At 41.4% G+C, this 21,638-nt stretch overlaps 1 protein-coding gene across 2 annotated transcripts in view; it reads right to left on the bottom strand.

The window, feature by feature from the left end:
- wnt7bb (wingless-type MMTV integration site family, member 7Bb) overlaps positions 1–10,799 on the bottom strand; it is a 31,253-nt gene extending 20,454 nt beyond the window's left edge. The window contains exons 1-2 of one of the 2 annotated variants that reach the window (XM_072386255.1): positions 10,165–10,799; positions 3,528–3,754 (exon numbers count right to left, since the gene is read on the bottom strand). In XM_072386255.1, the coding sequence (XP_072242356.1) occupies positions 3,528–3,754; positions 10,165–10,235 (298 nt within the window). In that variant the 5' untranslated portion in view covers positions 10,236–10,799. Of the gene's footprint in view, positions 1–3,527; positions 3,755–7,740; positions 8,224–10,164 lie in introns of those variants that run through there. The other variant, XM_072386254.1, reaches the window with a different exon arrangement.
- Positions 10,800–21,638: the final 10,839 nt, after the last annotated feature.

The following is a 21,638-nucleotide window of genomic DNA, read 5'->3' as shown; positions in this document are numbered from 1 at the left end:
AATAGCAGGGAAGTATGCTCCAAGCCCAGATGCAACATGTTAACCTCATACCTTTGTCCAGCAGTGTATCTTGTCATTGGGTTTAAATTAAAAGACATAGATATCAATATAATAATAAACAATCCTGTAAGTGAACAGTAGCTACCTGACTTCCCTTCATAAACTCCCCAATTCTGATCCAGATTTTTCTGCTTTTATGTGCACGTACACATCAATAAACATTAAACCTCCACTGATTGTGAACTGGGGTTAAATCAAAGCTGAACCACAGAGAAGCAAAACTCGAAACTACAACCAATTTCGGTTGCACTGACGTCCAAAAAAAAAAAACATCCAAGCACATAAGCATAAGTGATTCACATCACCAGAAATCTCACGAGCAATCGTGTTGCTCTACGCTTTCTGGTAGGTTATGGAGTTGCACAGCTGGCACAGAGGCTCATCCGAACTTCTGTAAAATCGAGGTACAACATGTACTTTAAGGACCCAGAGAGTTAAAGTAACGAATGTTCTTCTTCCAATCCACTAGAGGAGATCATGAATATGATGAGATCATTTGTTTGATCATTCATCATGATTGTGTATTTTATACATAATATGCTTCCTACATGCTAATTAAACATAACAACAATCTAAGGAAACTATAGGAAAATAATAGAACATTTGAGATCCAAAAGGTCTCTTGTTGCTTGTCTGATGACTCACTCCACAGAGTGGTACTAAAAAATATGATTAAAAAACATTGACTAACAGAATAAAGTTACATTTTAAAGTCTTACCTCTTGTGAAAAATGTTACAAATGTTATCAATCACGTCCAGGACAAATGTTGGAGGTCATCTGAGTCAAATCAGTGGTTTGATCAGAGGCCAACAATCACTATACGTGATTTCTGAGGCTTATAACACTTTCCCATCAAAATGCAATATCATAACAGACTCAGGTGAGAAAAACAGTTTTCATCAGCGGATACTTGTGTCATGGTGCAATGTTAATGACGAGACTTGTCCGCGTCTTGACAACAAAGACAGTCAACCAACACAATGGACAATCTGCCAGTGCTACAGAGGTTAGTACTGATACCTCATAGCAAAAGAGATCCTGGGTCAAACCAATTATTGTCTAATATCATGTATGTTGGATTTCTTGATTATTCTAAATTGATCTGCAGTGAGTCTGTATGGTTGTCTCTCTCTGTATAAGCTCTCCTATGGACTGGCGACCTGTCTAAAATGTACTCCACCACTCGACCATTGTCAGCTGGAATAGCTGACACTCTCAGTGACCATAAACTGGGTAAAGCTCATATAGAGAATGGATGGATATAACGAGTTGCAAAATGTTCCTCCCTTTTCCACATGTGTGGAGAAAAAGAAACATTCGCTTGAATGGGAGAACTAAGCCCAGCCATCATTGTCAAAGGGGACAGATCTCTAAGTAGGAATATGTGTGTTCACAAACTACCAAGTGTGGCAGTACAAAAGGAGGGGATGTGGTAAGGCAATAAAAACTGACATTTTGTAGTTTACAAGGGTAACGTAATTCTGCAAGTTCAAGATATGACATATAAGGCAAAACAATCTAAAAATTAGGTTCTCTTTGGCTGGTTTCGTTTGTACTCAACAAAAAACAAAGTCCAAAAATGTCTCTGTGAATCTGCATTGACGATCCTAACTGTAATCAAGTGCTACGCTGCTCTAAAGGAAGACGTCATCATCGGGATACTTTAATGAGAGGGCCACCAAGTCCCATCATTATCAGACAATCATAGCAGGCCCAGCAGTCATCGCTCTCTGACCATAACTGGACACCAACAGTGATATGCTCAGTGCAGCCTTGTTAAGCGTTTATTTGTAAAAATTTACTATGGAAACTATGGAAACAAGTACAGCAAAAGCGAACACGAATATCAGATGACGCCATTAGTGAATGGGATGTAGGCATCAACCTACTGACAAAAAGTGGAAGAGGCCTCAAAGGGTTCAATGGCCTCTATCTCACTGAGCACAAGAAGTAAAAGTGACATTTCATGTTGATCAAATACACAATATTAGCCACCAATACACAAACACACAAGATGAGCAACAGTGTTCACGAAGACCAATAAGACTATTATGTACATTAGAATGACAAAACGAAGATTCTTACACGGCACTTTATTTCATGCAAACAAATACTAAACAAAACATTAACCAAATGCAGATGAGATGCACAGATGCTTTCATTGCTAAATATAATTTCTCAATATCGAAGTCCTTCCAAAGAACATAAAAAACAGACCAGAAGGAGGTGAAGAGAGAATGTTATGTGTTGAGGAAAGTAACACGAGCTCTATTACAAAAGAAAGCGCCACATTTACAACAAAGAAAAAACAAAATGCTTTTGTAAAGGGAGCTGGAGCTCATTCAGCTACTCCTTAAGAGGAGTGATTGTTAACAGAGCCACTGGATTAAATGCAAAGCCCAACCGCAGCGTAATGGCAACAAAGCATCCTCTAAATGAAAGGAAATATATAAATGTCCCCGTAAAACAAAAAGCAATGCAGAAGAGATTTGCAGAACGCCAAGCAAGAGCATCGTAAATGTAAATGTTTGCCTCCTTTAGGCCTTTTTCTGCATGTATGCGCACGCCCTCTTGAACCAGCCAGCCATGGACACAACCAATTTAGCTCGATTAACAACAGATGTGTCCATCTATTTTGGTTCAACATGAGTTCTCTGCAATAACACCATTAGTTGTCTCCTCATTTGCGATATCATTTTTCAACCATACGCTTTCCCCATTAGGGCTAAAGCGCTTTTCTGTAGCTTTTCCATAACTTTGACATAGACAGCAACAGTCGGCATGCTGTTAACCATCAGGCTCATAGCAGGACCTACACCAACAGAAATCAGAGCATGATGGAAAAATGCACTGTCAACTGAAATGAGGGCAACTTCGATGGGGTGGAATCAGCAGTATGTGAAGTCCTCGTGAGCGCGGTTATACTAGAAAGTCTAAAAGATGTGTGCTGCTGCTTTGAGTTTGAACTGAGTGATGTGTGCAGCTTGGGTTTGGCTTGTGATGAGCCGCATTTTATGGAGTTCAGCGGGTCGGGGGCTGGTGCCACATTTTTGATATTCCTCTGGTACAATTTCATAGAACTGAGACAATAAGATGGCTCGAAACGTACATTGTATAGTGGCTTCTTTCTCTTTTTCATTGAGAGAGACACTGGTGTTTTCGGGACTGGCGTCATTATCCTTTCCACGACTACAAGCAATCAAAAAAAACCTCTCTGCATTGATGAGAGGTCCACACAATATTTGAGCAATAATCCCTCTTTTGGTAGGTGTTTTCAGTGTTCATTTAGAGTTAGAAACATATAGCCTAAACTATATTAATCTATCAAAAGGTTTCCTTACAGTGCTGGTTTGTTTTCAACACAACTCAACAGATGTTCTGAAAATATATCCACATAGAAGTACCCAAATACAGACATAAGGACACACTCTGCCCTTTCCCTTTTGTGAAGAAACCCAGACTGACCTACTCGCAGCTCCTGACCGAAGACTGTCCTCTCTCCCAGTGCCGAACAGTTCCAACGTCCATATCGAAACTGGTATTGACACTCATTGATGCCCATTTGGGCGCCTTCGCCCACAACAATGATGGCGTCTGGGCGGCTCTGACAGATGGCCCGCTGGCGAGGTGCCAGCCCCGGAATCTTGTTGCAGATGATGTTGGCACCCAGAGCCACCACCGAGGACAGGGCCCTGCCGAAGTAAGAGAAACACACCACGCGTTCACACGCACACACAAACGGACACGTGCACACAAAACACACACACACACAAACAAACTTTAGTTTAACAGGATGGTCAAATTGACTCAGTTATGTGAGATTCTCCAGAACAGGATTCAATTCGGCCAGTGATTGATGCACATTCCATAATGAGGTGAAAGCTGCACGGCATGAAGGTATTGCTGTTTCATGGATTAGATTTAATCAAAAGTATGAAAGCTTAATCTAACATAAAAAATTTTAAAGACAAGGAAACTTTTTAAACGAGCCCAGAGATGCTTATTTGACTACTGACAACATCATTCCACATTGGTTTGGATAATGGGAGTCTGAGTAATGAGTTTGGATTTTTGTGTTAATTGTTAGGTACCATAGCGCTGTGAACGGTCGCCAGGCTCTTACGTCAATACAATGTACACTTGCTCGGCTTCCTTTGCTGTAGATGCAGCTTTTACTTTTTAAACAAATGTCAAACTAAGTATCATATCTCATGATTTAATTCACAAAGTGCTGCCTATGCACTTCATAAGACTGATATTTCTTTAGCCACATCCCATGATTGGTTTGCATGGAATATATCTAAGGGTTTCAACACTGACCACCTTTATGCATATGGTATTGCTGTATTGCAGGCTGAAGATGACGCGTTTCCTTCTCTGTTTTCCCCAGAGTGTCTACAACACATATGATCCCTTGTGGTAATTACATAAAAGCATATGTTTAAGATGGCTTTGCAACTGCCGGAGAAGGCCAAAACAGATTACAACTAAACAAAGCACTGACTCTCTATCCAACATTCTGTTTATGGCCCTTGAAACCATGTAGATACATACTTTTCAAACATGTCAAGAACAGCGAGCCAGAAACGAACATGGCGGCAACAACCAGCTTTGAAATATGACATCGACCTCCAAAGGATTAACCACAAACAGGGCTAACTAACTGAGGCGAGTTGTGTGTCGGAGAAAAGCAATGGCAAAGGATGGAGGGTGAAATGACAGAACTGGTGAGGGAGAGGGACGCAGAGAATGGGAACAACTTGACAAATATAGTCCTTTGAAAGAAAATTCTAATTCACAGCGCTGTTGGTCGGAGACCCCTGACTAAGAACAAATGTGTGATAGAAATCACTACCAGATAACCACGCTCCCTTTCTGATGGTTGCTTAAGTTTCCCTACAAACACAAAACATAAATTTCAATTTCAAACGCATACGTTCAAATAAGTCTTAACAGCTGTGAGACGAGCCTCTGTTACCAAACTAAGGAGTGCACACATTCTCTTGGTCCTGCAGACACGGGAGCGAACAAAAGCATATCAAAGGGGAGTGTCAGTGTTTGTACTGTTGATTTTGCAAACGCTCCCCTAAAAAAAGACCACAAAAGACAGCGAAGAACACTGTTTTTTTCAACTTACAGCAAACATATTAGGATGTTTATTACCAGAGAAGCAGAAAGCCAGCAGCTAGATGATGATTAGGCAAAGAGCCAAACTGTTTTGGTCTGAAAAGACAGGGCAACATGACCCTAACTGACAACTGAAGGCTGTCATTTCTAGCTGGTAAATCAGTTAAAACTGAAATCTCCTTTCAGGAAACAAGACATTTGTCAGGTGCATTCTGTGCCCACTGTAAACACTCTGCAGCCTGCTGCTGCTTTCAGTCCCTCTTTGCTCTCTCTGTTTTTAAAGAGGCATGAACTCCTCTGACCCTTTGCGACCCTGTGCTGTATATGTAGTTGTTCATGGCAACGATAACATCCAGTTTGCATGGGCCTGAAGGGCAGGCTCATAAAGACAAGTAATATGGAAGTGGAGAAATTCCCTTTCATGTGAAATGAATATTAAGGTTTACTGGAATTGGTTCATGTCTATGCACTGGCGTCATTTACATCTTGTTTATATGTGTCCAAGCTGAATAACTAACACAACAGCACACTGATATTTTCAAGACTGACAATGAGTTTTTAATAACTTCCTGTCTTGGCTGTTCTTCATTTCCTTCACCTGATAATTCACAGAACCACAGTCTGCCACAGGCAACCAAAACCATCAAACACCAAACAGAGAATTCCAGAGTTAAGCTTTTAAATCCCTGCATCATCAAAGTGCACAAATGCGATTCTGTTTGCTTAGCGTATACCCTGTGTGTATGCCAGCAGCTTGGGGACAGCTCGCACAGATCTCCCATCAGATAGATGGTCAACACAGACGAGTGTCCCAAACTTCCATCTGTTTAGTTCCAGAGCTGAAGTTAATAAATGTTAAGCTTATACGAAACCTCATGATTTTCCATTCCCTGTATGCAAATACATCAAGAGATGGAAAATTTGCAGTGTGCAACTGATCACTGATTTTTACTTTTTTTTTTCTATTGCGAAGCAAAATGTGAGGCCATGCTAAATTATTGCACAGTCATTATCGAAAATTGTGAGTAAACCTAAAAAAGATTTAGAAGTAGGTGTCCCTGTCAGTACACAGAGACAGGTTTCATCACAGTGCAGAGTGGACCAAAGGGAAGCCACCTCATTGCATACAGTATGCTTACAACCATCTACTACAGGGCATGGAACACATGGAATCTAACAGACACATCAAGCTCAAAGGCATGCATCTTCTAGCGGGGAGTGAACGAATAAGATGAGCAGCAGCATTCAAAACCAAACAGGTGTATATATGTGTGTTTTCAATTATATATGAACTCACACCCTGAATAGACAACTATAATGTGAACATACGCTGAAAATGCTATACTTCCACTGGAGCAAAACGTGCCATATTCCTTCATACCTGAGCGTGAGGCAGGCTGCTCAACAAGCCAAAAACAAGATTTTGTCGTTTTGATGAGAGGACATCGTTTTCACATCAATCTGCTTCCTAATATCCTCCTCAGTGTGTCCTAATCTTATGGTCACTGCTCAACAGAAAATATACTAAAATAATCAAAACAAACAACGTTATGTAGCTTCGATTTGCAAGCCTTCAACACACATAGTAGTGCAGCCCACTTTAAGCTGAAAACCAAAAAACACATCTATTTCAGCATCAGGTTTGGGGTCTCCGGGCAGCACAGACAGAAAAAGAAGGAAGCATGCGGGTGAGTAATTCTTTTGGAAACTTTAAGTTTCTAGTGCTCTCCTGCAAGTAACTTATTGATTAATTTAAAGCCGCAGCGCATTAGACCTTCAATCACATGCATGCTGCAGGACGGTATCATAACATGTGGGTTCAAACTATCACCTAACACCGAAAGACTAAGAATTTACGAGAGTACGGCAATAATCCTCCACGCGCTCTGACAGTGCAGCAGTGCTCGCAGGCGTAAATCAGCACATACTGTATTAAATCTTACTTACGGGGGAAAAAAGGTGGTGGGGGGAATTGGGGGGAGAATCTCCGCATCCGATTGTCCTGAACATCTCTGCCACTCTGTGGCCAAAGTGAATCCATGTACCAGTTACCACAAAACATTAATTTTCTTGATCTTGCAAAACGTTTGCAGGAGCCACAGCTAATTAGGTACCCTCATAAAACGCTTTCATCTGCGTGGAGACCACGCATTAAAGCGTGGAGCCTTTCTAACTAATTAGTACCACACTACCACGTGGATCAATTTCCCGGTGATGTTCTCTTTCAGTAGTACTCTCGACTTATTAACGTTTAGATAACACCTAAAAAATGAGTGACAAATAAGAGTTGAATTCCATTTTCCACCTTTGGTTACGTCTGATCCTGGTGATATAATTAAAAGCTTACATCGTATCTCCAATCTCTGGGTTTGTAGGGCTACAAAGGACATCTTGACTGGATGACTTCTCAGTACAGATAGAATATAGCCTGTTTTACGGCAAAAGAGTTCCACCGGTGTAACACCAAAAACCGTGCGTCTCTCTGTGGCGGAGGGCGAGCGCGCGCACGCTCTAGAGTTAATTAAGGACCCGTTAATTGGCTCAAACTTACAGGTAGCTGCCGCTCGTCAGGATCAGGAAGATCTGCGGGTAGTAGACTGACAGCAGTACACTGCGCGACGAGAGGATGATCATGATGACATTGAGCGAATGGCCACGCTCGGACTGAGTGTGAGGACTCGGACAGGATGAGAGAGGAGGGTTAAAAAAAACCTTCCTTAATTCCCGTCTTTACGTCCCTTTCGCACCAGATTAAAAAAAAGGACTTGCTGCGCGTTTCCTCGTCTCTCGCGCGGTGGGTCTACGCAGCTCCGAGCTCCCAGGGCCGAGTGTGCGCTGAGATTGGCTCTGTCATCTCTCAGCAGCAGAGGCTGTTACACAGTACTGTGGGTTTGCGAGCCTGAAGGATGATGGTTTTAGGGATTCTGCATGGCAGAAAAGTGCCTCTCTCCACTCTCACGAGAGTCGTGCCTGCCATTGGGCAGGGAGAGACACTGCTATCCGCCCACTTTGCCATTGCGGGACAATAGGGTGACACTGATCCGATCCCCCTTGGACTCGCAGGAGGTTTCATTCATCATCACCCCCGTACCCCTCCGCCACAATCACCACCACCCCAACCCGCCATCCAGCCAAAAATAAACAAACATAGACGCTGGCTGCATGCGAGCTTTGCACCATCATCACAGCTCCATTCTTTGGCAGGATGTGTAATTCTGAATCAACAAGTTGGTGCAATCCTATAACACCATCTTTAGAACCTGACATCTCTGTGTATTTCAAGATGAATATCCCAAGTGAGGGTGAGCACAAAGGGATCTTCTATGACACCCCTATGGTAAAAATGCGGTGTTCTCTGCTAGTAAGTATTAATATTTCTTTAGGAACGTGAAGCATGGTTGTAGTACTTGAACATGAGATTCGGTGACTTTATCACTTCCTGTGGTAAGACTATAATATTCCTATAGGCGTCTGTCGTACTCCTGCTCTGTCTGTCCGCTGCGCTCCATTGCAATTGGATGGCTGTCATCTCATAACATTCAAAGATTCATTTGGAGACCTTGCTGTAAAATTAAATAAACATTTCTTCATATTTAATAGCTGATTTAAAAGAGAAAGAAAAAAAACAGCAGAATGTACAAAATACCACCATTGTTGCCCGAGATTGGATCTGAGCAGAGAAATAAAATACTGCAGATTTTTGTCGCGGAGCTGAGTGAGTGCAGGGCTGTTTTTTCTTTTCTTTTTTTTTATCGCCTCAGCATCGTGACTCTCACTCAACACCTGCAGGCTCCAGCTATTGTAAGTGAAGAGGGTACCATGAAAGATTTAGCTCGAGTGAAAGGATGGAAGGAATGAGCCAATTGCTCAGGATTAGTAAACACGAAGGTGGGTGACTTTTACCGCATAATGGAGCCGCTGTCATGTGATATGAGCGTATGTGGAACTTGGAGGAGACGGTCCAAGCTTCGCGAGGTTCTCATAGGGAGGGCTGACACTTTGGCTGTTTGATTCATTGCGGCTGCAAGACTCTCGGGTTATACCAGGAAACCGGTGCAACCGCTTTAAAGATAGCAGTATATTTCACTGCTGAAAATTTGCCTGATGGCAGCTTCTATTTCACTTTATAGTCAAATTATTTCACGCGTAATTGGTTGCAACTTATTCAGAAAGTATAAAAAACACATAACTATTGATGAATAATATAGGAACAGAACGGCTCAAATAACTTATATTGATTTGGTGGGGTTACCCTCCAACTGCATCATCGTTTTTTCCAGGGTGACACTGTTACCATACTTACCACTTTAACAAGGCCCAGCGATTAATTCAAGTTCAAGTATAAAGTTACGTGTAGTGATGTAAGTTTCAGATGGGGTATCAACCAAAATTGCAACCACAAAATGGCCAGAAAGACACGTTTCTTTTATGTCTGTCTGTCTCGAGGTCCCAATATGACTGTGCTTCAGGGGAAGCAGAGAAGGAAGGGTGAGACGTCCCTCCGTGTTTATGCATCAAGGTGAGCTATTGCAAAACAAGTAAAAACTCCGTCTGGGCAATGGAATGTGGAAATACAACTCAGTCTACCGCTATTAATGAAGGTATGCAGAGGGGTGAGCTGGATATGGAGCAGAGACCGTGGCTCAAATGATCCCGTGCGACAAAAGAGGAGCAAATCAAACAACTCTCGCACAGCGAATATGAATCGATCACATCGTGTTTGTGTGAGACACATCTGTAACTTTTACGCACAATACGTTCCCCAGAATAACGTAACCAGCTTTTTTTTCCTACTGGGAAATACACCTGATGGTAATGATATTTATTGTGATATATATTGTCTTTTTAAGCCTGAGGTCAGAGGGCAGAAAAGCCTTCCGCCGTGTCTGTTTGCACGCAACTGCTGCAGTGAGTCTAATATTCAGGTTTGCAACACGTGAGGAAAACAGAGTGTGATGAGGAAAACAAAACTCACCCAAGTCTGAGGTATATGATGCCAAAACACAGGAACACGTAGAGACTCCGCTTTCGGAGGGGTCTGTGCATGATCGTTACCACTTTGTCCGGAGGCCATGCACTGTTAAACAAAGTGGCCGCGCTTTCCTTTTCACATTGGCAGGTTTTCTTAACCCCCCCAGATGCAGGTATACCGTCTGTTTTCGGCGACGTCAGGCTGAAGCTCCTTGGGAATCTTCGACCGCGTGAAATCCATGGTTCAGCACAGGTGAGATGCTGATCTGAGAAGCGGCTAAGGAGTCCAAAATGAAACTTGAGATAGGGTAGGACTTGAAAGGTGAATGAGTTCTTGGAGGAAGTGCCTCCTATTCGTCCTTACTTTGACGGTAGAATCTAATTAGCGATTCCCTTTTGCTGCACCTTGAAAAAGGAAAAGAAAAAAACAGCAGCATTTAGCACACTGCCATAAGCAATCTGTGGATCTGTCTTGTTGAAAGCTTCTGTGATTTTCGCTCTGTCTGTTCTGTGTAGGCATCTCAGGCCCGGAGCATGTTACTAACTTGCAACAGCCAGGTAGTCTAATACAGGTAACAAAAGCGGTGTGCGCCTCCTCCTCCGCTGTGAATGGGACGGGCTTCCAGGCTGAGCTCAACACGTGTAGTTGTTGTACGGAAAACTAAAAAGAACCAAATGAAATGGCCTTTTATAGACCTTGTAGCATCAGTCTGGGCGCTCGCTACGCTGGGCATGCCCCCACCAGTGTGGGCTCCCCGGATGGGCCACACCACAATAGTAAGCCCCGTAAAAATCAAATGGCTTTCCAGCTGTTAGAATCGGAAAAAAAACACCACTGCATGACTAATGATAAGTCATAATCATGAACTGGCTTTCTGATAAATATGTGTCATTAAGGTTCTGTCAGTCACTTTGATTAATAGTACAACGGTTGAGCAAAACAACATAAATAAAACAACATTTCTTGGGCTTGAGTCAATGTGATGTAAATTTTGTACAGATGTTTTAATATGGAGTCATCTCCTTTGGGAGCAATTGAGTGACTAAAAAGACTCCCTCTGGTGGCTACAAGATGTTTCTGAGTTGAATATGCAAAGATGAGTCTCTACGGCTGGACAGGACTCCAGCACAACAGTCCTTTCTGGATCATGAATGGAATACAGAAATGCACTCTATGCAGCTCTTTGAGGTTTTTATCTAAATGCAGGAAATAAGAATATAGAGACAGTACTGTGCAAAAGTCTTGTGAAAAGACTTACATTTTCAGATATTTTGCCTCCAAGTAGCCAGACTCTTTACATTACCAAGTCATTCTATCTGCACCAAACTTAAGCGATGAACCAGTGTTGTGTCTGCACATAACAGAAAACTTAGCAAAGAACCTATTTTAACTTTTTTTTTCTGAAAAGAAAGCTATCTACAGTAGCTCTGAAACAAAGCTTTGACGTAGGACCTGAGAGATGTATCTGGAATTTCAGTGGATCCACTCATTTACTCATTACTGAAGCTGTATCAGAAATGGTCTCCATGGAAGAGTGACTGTCAAGAAGCCATTCTTAAGGAAGGGAAAGAGGGAGAAAAAGCCAATGTATGCCAAGAACTTGTCTGAAAAACTGTGGCAACAGGTCTTTTGGAGTGATGAATCCTCCCCAGAGTCTGGACCTCAATATTATTGAAGCAGTGTGGGATCATCCTGACAGAGAACAGTAGAAAAGTCAGCCAACATCCAAAGAAGAGCTTTTGGGATGTCCTGCAAGAAGCCTGGATAACTACTCCTGAAGACTACTTAAAGCAGTTACAAGAAAGCTCGTCTAAAAGAGTTTCAGGCTGTGTTGATGAATAAGGTGGTAATACCAAATATTGACTTTCAAGCTTACTTAGTACTTAGCAGTGCTTATTTTCCATGTTCCTGGAAATCTATTTAAAAAAAGGAATGGCTCAAGACTTTTGCCCGGCACTGTTTTTTTTCTATCTGACCACAGTAAAAATTCTTTTTGGTATGATTTTCTCGTGTTTTTTTCTTCTTCAACACATCTTTCACCAGTAGCAGACAGTGACAGTAAATGATATTCATCGATGGCTTTCCTTTGATTATCAACTTTACCGAACATGTAGATTTGAGGACGAAAAAGCTTCTTTCCTCTTCATTCTGTTTGAACTATATTGGACTTGAAGTAGTTTTGAATTCACAGAAAATTTTGGGAAATCTCACCAAAAGTGTTCGATGTGTTTATTTAGTGTAGCAAAGATCTATCAGTCTATTACTGTCTGAGGAATGTAATATGAGTGATTTCTTTTTTGTTTTTGACCAGTCCTTCTTTTAGTCAACAGAACTTTTGTGTTATCTTTTTTCTGCAGCAAACATCTGACTAGCTTTCTCATTTCTGTTAATTCAGGGCTTTTGGTAATGCCTCTTGAAAGGACGCACAAAGCATCATTTCAGTATATTTCCAAGAAACAACATGAAAAACAGCTAACTTGTTGTAATAATGATGGCATAAACTAAAATTACAGACATGAGCTATCTGAGCGCAGAGAATGCTGGGCTGTTGTTCACCACGAGAAACAGACAAAACCGCAGAGACCTTTGTTTCAAGACATCCCTACTTTGTGGTTTCAAGGCCTTTTCCTTCAAAACATGCCCATCAAAATTCCAGATGGATTTTAGAAATAATGAAAGTCAACATGCAGGCCCACGGTGACATAAAAAAGACATGTATTTGATGTCTACCCTGTAAAAGATGGTCTTGTTTGTCCTCAAATGTACATAACTCAAAGGCCTGGGTGGGGATGGTCCTGTTTAGTTTAATTAAAATGTTCAAAGGCCCAACTCTTCTTTTATGGAGGCAGGATCAAGACCGGGGACAGTGTGCGTCAGCGTTATTTGTCACCCGTCATTGTCATTGCAGACATGTCACGCGCATCGACACTCGCTCGTCTGCGAACACACATTATCTGTCTCTCAGTGTCCACACATACAGCTAGCAGACCCACACATCAAACCATAGACACGAGCACTGCAGGCACACACAGACTCTCTCACACACTGTAGCACTTGGGTGGTATGTGGAGGATCTTGTGACACACTGTTTATTTAACTTCAAAAAGCTGAGGCAGGGATGAGAGCATTTGGGTCGGCGAGGACATCAGTCTGAGTAAGTCATACGCCACATCACCGCGTATGCTTTATGCTGCATTACAGGCTATTGTGTGTGAAGTATTTCCTCTTGCAGTTTCCTGAAAGGCAATCGCCGAAGTAGTTGCTCTGTATTAACCTATTTTATCTGCTCTATTACTGTAATAAATGTCAGCAAAAGTTTTTCTCAATTGCACCATTGTGTATCTGCTCCTTTTCATCTGCATGCATTCAGCGCCAACTGTAGAGAGGGAAATGTTTGGAAGAAGAAGCAAAGAAGGCACTCGTATACTGGCAAGCATAGGATGATATGTCGCACTGTCTTTTTGAATATTATTAAGTACTCTTGACCGACAACTAAATAAGAAAACCCACCGGTTGCCCATGTGTTTGCATGGGAGCTGGTTCAGCTGGAAACAGTGAGAGGGCTGAAATGTGGAGTGAGCCAAACCACGGAGTGGCGTCTGGGGCTGGGTCCACCACATCTACACTGGGCCCCAGGCAAGAGGGGGAAAATGGCTATACTGCACTCGCAAAGTCCCCCTTTCCATCTCCATCAGACGTCTCACTCCAGCTCTCTGCTCTTCTTAATTTTTAACACTTCCCACAATCATCCAAGCTTTAGACTTCTCTTGTAGATACGATGCAGCCTGCAACCCAAATGGGAAGAATTAGTAGGCGTATGCTGAGAAAAAGTGACCTTTCAAGAACCTGCAGGTCAAATGTCTCCTTGTACATCTAACTGTGAGGTCAAAGGTTAAATCAACCCCACCGGTCCTCCCATCCTTACCAATGGGTTTGACCTTTTCACCTCTCCTGTTGAGCCACAGCTGTGGTGCAGAAAGACAATGTGGTCCTCACTACACTCACTGCTATGTCAGATTCTTATTGTAGCTGACTTTTTTTGCATATATATATGTGTGTGTGTGTGAGCTGCTAGGCTGGGTCCGCATGTAGCTCATCTTCCATCTTAGCAGCTGAAATGCTTTGTCCTCTTGATGGAAAGCAAGTTTTCTGAGGGTTGGTCTCTCTCAGAAAAGTCGAGTACCATTTGCAGGGCTTGTATAAAACCTGAAATGAAGCTCAAAGAGAGAGAGCGGTGTTTTCTTTTTCTAATATTAAAGCCTTCAAGTAATAATTTGCAGTATTGGTGTTTTAAATGCAGGTCTATTCTTAGCAAAGCGGCTTGCTAAACTATCATTGGTGTTTCCCTGAGCAGTTCAGAGCCCCGAGACAGCACAGGCAGGCAGGAGCAGTTTACCTAACTCTGACAGTCTTGGACTCCATTCCATAGCTGTAGCCTCTATTCAAGAGAACACTCACCACCAGCATCATCTGTCTGGCACAAGGCAACATAACTGATGATTTGTTTTTATGACTTTATGTTGTCTGCACAAATTCTTCTGATTTAAAGAGTTTGTAAATAAGCAGAAAGCACAATAAAGCACAACCAGAAAAATGTGTCTGTCTTCTCAGTTCCAGTCCATCCATTTCCCATAATCGTAATTTTTGTCATTGCTGGATTTGTTTTGTTACTTATTTAATCTCTTTTACTTTTCTTCTAACATTAGAAACAATAGACTGACAAAGCAGCTTGATCACTGGTTTAAAGGAGTTTTAAATTTATTTTTCATTCAGGGATCACAAAATTCTGAATGCCTGCTCCTTGAATAAAACACTTATATACGCACGCAATACAAATTCTCCGTATTCATAGAAGAACCACATGTTGCATTAATGCTCCCACTTCATTCTGCAAGAGGACTGGATGTGCCTGATTATTCTGAATAAAAAAAAATTGTATTTGGATACTTCAGTGAATAAAATCAGACGAACAGGAGGCTTTTGTGCCACATTGTGCAGATAGGTCTGGTAGCTGAAGTGAAGTGCATTTGTCTTGTGCTTTTGGGATGTGCAACAGACAGCATTGGGAAAGTAATACATCCCTGTTGGGTTAGGGTTCTGCTGCATTCTATTTTCTATTTTACAGGAAATCTTCAGTTTGTTTTTCCCTAACCTTTATTTCACCAGGTCAGTCTGACAGAGATTAAAGTCTCTTTTACAACATGAGATTTGCCAAAATAGCAGCATTAGAAAGCTATCACCTGTCAAGGTCAGTGATCACATAGTCCTCCTCATCTGTACCAGAATTTTATGGGATCTTCTTCAGCCCATGCTCCAACTATCAGCCAAGTTTCAGAAATTACAGCTTGGAGGTTTTTGTGTGATTTTGCTAACAAACGGAACAAAATGAACATGTTTAAAACAAAGACGGGAACGAAGAGCAATGTTACAAAAAGAAAACACCAACAGCATTCTGTCTCCTTGGGCAGAGAATGGAACCCGAGGATTTACATTCACAATAAAATGTGACAGACATATGGCTTGTGTGTGTAGCAAACACTCCGGACTTTGTGTGCAGTGGACTGCATACAAGTAAGTCTCTCTGCTGCTGTCTAATAACCCTGAGGATATGAGAAAAGCTCTGGGAGCAGACTGAGTCCTCATCAGTTTGGCACTTCGGAGGGGATAGCGTCTAAAATATTAACATGACGTCCAGAGGCAACAATTCAACCGGATAATTTTTTTAAGACATTTTATTAAAAAACAAATGGAATCAATAAAGCTAGACTGACATAAAACACTAAGGTTGTGGTTCGCTCAAGGACAATGAGGGTGTTTTATGGTTCTTTAAATAACATTCTCGCATCACTGATTCCAGTGTGTGCTGGTCTTACTGGCTTTTAGTGAATGTTCTGATCGTGTTTTTCCTCAATAGGCAGTAATAGAGATAACATTACAAAACTGCATTAGGCATTAACTTTCCTCCCCTTTTGGGTAAACTTCGCGGGTACATCAAACGAATGCCTTGGCGTTGGGAGTTTACATACCTGTGAAAGCTAAACAGAGTGGCATTGACTCAAGGTGTGGCGCTATATTTGTATCTGGCCGCAACTATGGATGGGCACAAGTGCATGGACGTGCGCACATGCACACACACACACACACGTATATATGCACACCTCTCTCTAAACAGCTGGGAGTGTTTGCAGTGTGAGTGGGTCGTTGGTTCTGCTCTCCGTCTCACACAATGACCCATGCACTGTCTGTGTTTGCACTGCACCTAACTCAAACAGCATGCGTTTCCGTCCCCTTGCCGTTCAAGCACACTCTGAGGTTCGCCTTTTGTGAAAACTCACACAAACTGGGAAGGCTTGGCCTCAGGTCACACTGACAAAATAAGGGCCAAGTTCATTGAGAAATCAACAAGAATTCCAGAAATGCACCTGACATATGTCCTGTGTTTCGTCCTCCGTCAGTTGATAATGTTTCGGCATATCCATCAGGTTCACTGAGATATTAGCTATGCACCATTTCATTTCCTTAACAATGGCAGTCACAATGGCAAACGTGCTGTCGGGACGAAGCTGGTACACTTGAGGTCTCCGCGTTTGCTCTCTGCTCTGTTCAAGAGTGGTTAATAAAAATGTGGACAAACAATGAACTCCAGACTTTTCTTGCAAAATGAACAAAAGGCATTTTGAAAACAGCATTCTTTTTTATTGTCTTAAATTACATCATACATTACTCGTACTTTGAAATTCAATTGAAGTCAGATTAGCTTCAAACAGAGAGCACTTGCTGTTCTTTCTTTTTCTTTTTAGAATTTCATTATTTTGTTGATGAACCCACATAAATCACCATGTATGAGTGCATCAGCTAAATGTAATTTTCTTTTTTAAAGTGTTGGCTATTCTCAAGCCACTCCATCTCTGCATATGCTGTTCTCCTCAAAACATCCACACTGTTTATGTTCAGCATTGCATTTGGCAGATTGAGGTCTCCATACTGATGGCCTGATATGTTTGGATATAAGAATGTGGTTTTCCTGTTTTGGCTCTGTGAAAGTGTCTTTTCATATGCCGTTCTGACACCAAACACTGGGTATGTAACATATAAAGGCCATCTGTGGCATTCGCTCCTGCTTGCTGATGGCTTGGCAGATGTCGAGTGAGGGCTAATGATGCTGGGCTGATGGACTGCGGTGTAAAGAAATGGCACAAAAATGTTTCCTCACAGGGCTGTCTTTTTTTCAAAAGGGCTGATGTGAAATGATATTCAGGATAGATTTCTGTTGGTATAAGAGAGCAATTAGCTCCTCCAATCATCCTTTAAATTACATTGTGGTGCAAGCCAGTATTTCGTGTTATGTGGTTATATTTTATCCAGCAGGTTTAAAGTACATCAATAGCTTGTGCAATTTGTTATTTTTGTAACTTTTACCAATTGCACAATAGCATAGGGAATATTTTTTTGTTCTTTAATATTTGATTTAATCTTTAACAAGGAGAGAAAAGCCTAAAACAATAGAAATCATGATTATCATGCCCATACCATCAACAACAATCTAACAGTCACATTATACATGGCAGATTGCATTGGATTTAGGTGGCATTAATGGAGAACATACACGATAAGGAAAATTCAGTAACTTCAAAAAGTAGCAGTCCTTCAACTGCCAGAGTGTGGGAGCAGGCAACTGGTAACAGGTGTTATTACAAATTGCAACACTTGGAGTTTTTCAGATTTGATTTGTTTCAGTTGGCGAAAAGATTTGCTCTTATATTTGCCCCCTTCTGATTAGCTTCATGCTAAATTCCTGATTCTCTCAATTTCGAGTAAACTGAGCCCTATCTTGCGAGGAAGGACACCTACAACTCAGAAATATTTTACACAACCCCACATTAAAAACTATAAATAATAATAATAATAGGTGAAAAGCCATTTTTTGAGCCTTTTCTGTAGGATCCATGTAGTAAAAGATCAGCTGATTATTGGATATTGGTAATTTTGGATAAATCCTAAAAATATAAGCATTATGGGATAAATGTAAGTCAAGCTGGTGAGAAGAAAAAGAAATGACAAAATACATTTCTCTGTTTAACTATGTATATGTAATATACATATATATATCATATATTTATATATATATATCATATATTATCAGTATCAGTGCAACTTTTCTTTTTTAGACCTGTCACAAACCCATTTTTCTGTAACCTCAAAATTATTTGTCTTGAAATGTCATTCTTTCTTAAAATACAACATCGAACACATGATTAATGCTAAAAGTTCAGCCTCAGGTGGGTTCAGAGTGTCCTGGGCTTCTTTGGCATCCTCGGAGTGGGCCTGGCATCAGGCTGCTTGTCAAACACAGGTTCCCTTTGTTGTGTCAGCTGCACACTGAACCTTGCAGGGGCCTCATGTACACAAAGGAATGTTTGGACGGATCCATTACAGCGCCACACACACTGCTTGTTTGCCTGTTTTACTCCACAACAGTAATCTGACATCTAAAATGGCAGGCAGGTTCGTGTATAGGGCTTGGACTCCAGATAGTCAAAGAAACAATATGAGAAGAAATGCTACAGAGAAATGCTACAGAGACAGTTAAATCATTCTGGACCTTGAGGATCATGCACAGAATTGCTCCACCCTCAAAATAAATATGAAAATATACCACATTTCTTTAAATATAGCTTATTTCTGTATCATCTCATTCTGAAGCACTCTTCAGGATATGAATCTCTTGAATTTACATTCAAGACACACTCTGTTTCAACTCTCATATTGCTCCTGGCCTCCACTTAACCCCACACTTTTCTTCCTGTGTGTTTGTGTCTGCAAAAGCCCTCTTTGTTGTGTCTGGGCAGTGAAGCATCACAGTGAGCAAAGACTTCCTGTGAAATGTGACTGCTATTTCAACTCCGGAGAGCTGGGCTGCTTGTGGTTTGTCTGTCTGTCGGTCTGTGCGTCTGCCCTCAAGTTTCCCCTGCAGAGGAAGAAGACATTTCCGCAGAGACAGAATAGTGACAGCCAGTGTTGCCAGAGCCATAGCTCACGGTCTAAAGGCTCAACTCGAATGCAGCAGGGGATTCTGGTGTTGTTTGACAGCAGGGGGCAGAGGGCACTTTGAGGTTCCAGTGGACTGTTGCTGCTCTGAGTGTTCTTCCTTTCTTCTTCCTCCTATTTGTGTCTTCTTGATAAGCTCCTCGGGTTCCCTTTCTGACTGCTGTGAGGGCTTTGGATGAAGATTACAGCAACACAGAAGATGAGCCATGCTCTGCATTGAGACTAAGGCCATTACCTCAGCCTCCACCAGCATGACAGTGGTATTTTCAGGCATAGCGTAAACCTCATTATAAACTGTAGTTGCAGAGACATAAAAGGCGGCCCATTTGGATTTTATTTTGTTGCGGTGCAATGCTTTTTTACTACATGCATTCCCTCAGCGAATGAAAAGAACATCTTCTTTGTTTGGACTGTCTTTTAACAATTACACAAAGTGAAAAAGCAAAAGTCATCATCAGCTTGCGGTGAAAGGCTGTTCTAAGTGTGGAATGACATTACAATGGTCCCATGAAAGGCATTTATGTGGAAGATATTAGCATAATTCCAAAGAATTCATTTGTAACTTCTTGTAAATTACTTCGCAGTTTGAGCAATTAATGCGTCATCATAAAGAAGTTTGAAGAAGAACTGATTTTAAGCATATTACAAGAGACAAAGCAGGCCGACATTTTTCCAGTAGCATTTTGTACTCCTTTTCAGCTGTAACATAATCACAAATGACTAAAAGAAAACAGACCAAAATGTTCTTCCGCTCCTCTTGTGCTGCGCCTCTGAGTATTTGTTTTATTCTTCACTGAATTTATTTGTTTTTGGTCAAATCGGCCACCTCTGTATCTCCTAGAGCCAATATTACACTCGGGAGTGGTTGGCCTTTGAGTGGATTAGAACTTTTCCATTGACCAGCGGTTTGCCGAGGTTATAATCTTGCACCCCAAAGACAGATTTCCCGTTAAGCCCAGGAAAGCTGTCTGCCACTACTTACTGGAATCGAGAGGAATTTGTAGAAAACGCTTGTTGGCAGACACGCGTGCACATAAAGCTCACAAAAAGTGGCAGATAGAAGATGTGGACAATGCAGTTCCTGTCGTTCGATCAGTGGTACATGGGGGTAATAAATTTGTCATTGCTTTATCTTCATTTAGCTTGAACAGAATAATGGGTCCCATACGTACACGGAGCTGGCGCCGCATGCTGTTGGACAAATAAATCATTCATAACCAAGTGATTAAATATATCGAAGGATATATTGGTGGTTAATGGGTAGTTCAATGCTGGCACTCCTGTCTGAAATTCAGACTTGACCGCTGTCATCAGGAACCCATTCAAATGGGGATGTGTTTGAGAATCACTGCCCATCTGTGTGCAGTGTAATAAATTAGGGCAATATGTCAAAAAATCAGCTCTGCATTATAACATAGACTGTATGTGATGATGTATATGAAGCAATTCTGTTTAAAAGAAGTGCTCTTTGTGGTGAGATCTCTACAACTTCTTTCAACGGTGTTAGAAAACTTACTGATCGTTGATTAAATATACTGCCAAATGGTGCCATATTCCTAAACATTATGAGTAAATCTTTCAGTAATTTGGAATTCAGTTCACCGGTGTCCATTTACCCCGTGGTCCTGCATTGGATAGAAGTGGATAAGGAAAATGAATTAATGAATTAATGATATCAGCTCAATGGAAAATATTCTTGGTTTGTATACATAATTAGCTGAATTTAAAAAAATTTGGAAGGCAAATTAGTGCTAGAGTCTTCCCAGTAGATGGAGACAAAGCACTGGCCTCAAAATCCTTCACAGTCTGTGTATACCACTTTAAAAGTCAGTCTACCCAAGTTGACAATCGCAAATATGCATTCAGTGTTGATGTTTTTTTTAACTTACAATAATTTTTTGAGAGAGGCATCAGCAGAAAAAAAATAATATAAGCTTGCTGAAAGATGAGTGATCTCAGATTTCACCTCTGTATGTGCATTAAAATGTTTAGAAGTCTGATTAATCAGCTGGCGTTGAGTTGTGTGGACGTCCAGCAGAGGGAGCAGTTGGACTTACAAAAAGGCAGCAGCAGGAAGGAGGTCCTAACTTTGTTGGAGCCAAGGGATCCGGCCCATGTGGAGCAGTAGTCTGATTGTCCCCCGGTCCATTCGCCATCTTAATTGCTACCATGTTTTGCAAAGGTGACCCATAACTCAGAGGTAACACAATGATAAGTGACCATTCTCACACTGTGGAGGAAAGCAGTTTGTCATTGCATCTGGTAAATAGTAGTACTACATTAACTTTTGTCCATGAGTTCACCAGCATATTAAGATAATTGTTTAAAGTGTCTTCGGTCAAATCACACTGATGAAAAACAGGGGGTAAAGAAGAGTGTTAGCTGTCCAAATAGTCATTGCAATCAAAGGACAGTTTGGGAGATTTACC

The sequence above is a fragment of the Leuresthes tenuis genome, unplaced genomic scaffold (genome assembly GCF_036924035.1).
Source record: "Leuresthes tenuis unplaced genomic scaffold, fLeuTen1.0.hap1 SCAF_5, whole genome shotgun sequence".
Lineage (NCBI taxonomy): Eukaryota > Metazoa > Chordata > Actinopteri > Atheriniformes > Atherinopsidae > Leuresthes > Leuresthes tenuis.
This window is presented reverse-complemented; position numbering and strand designations above follow the sequence as displayed.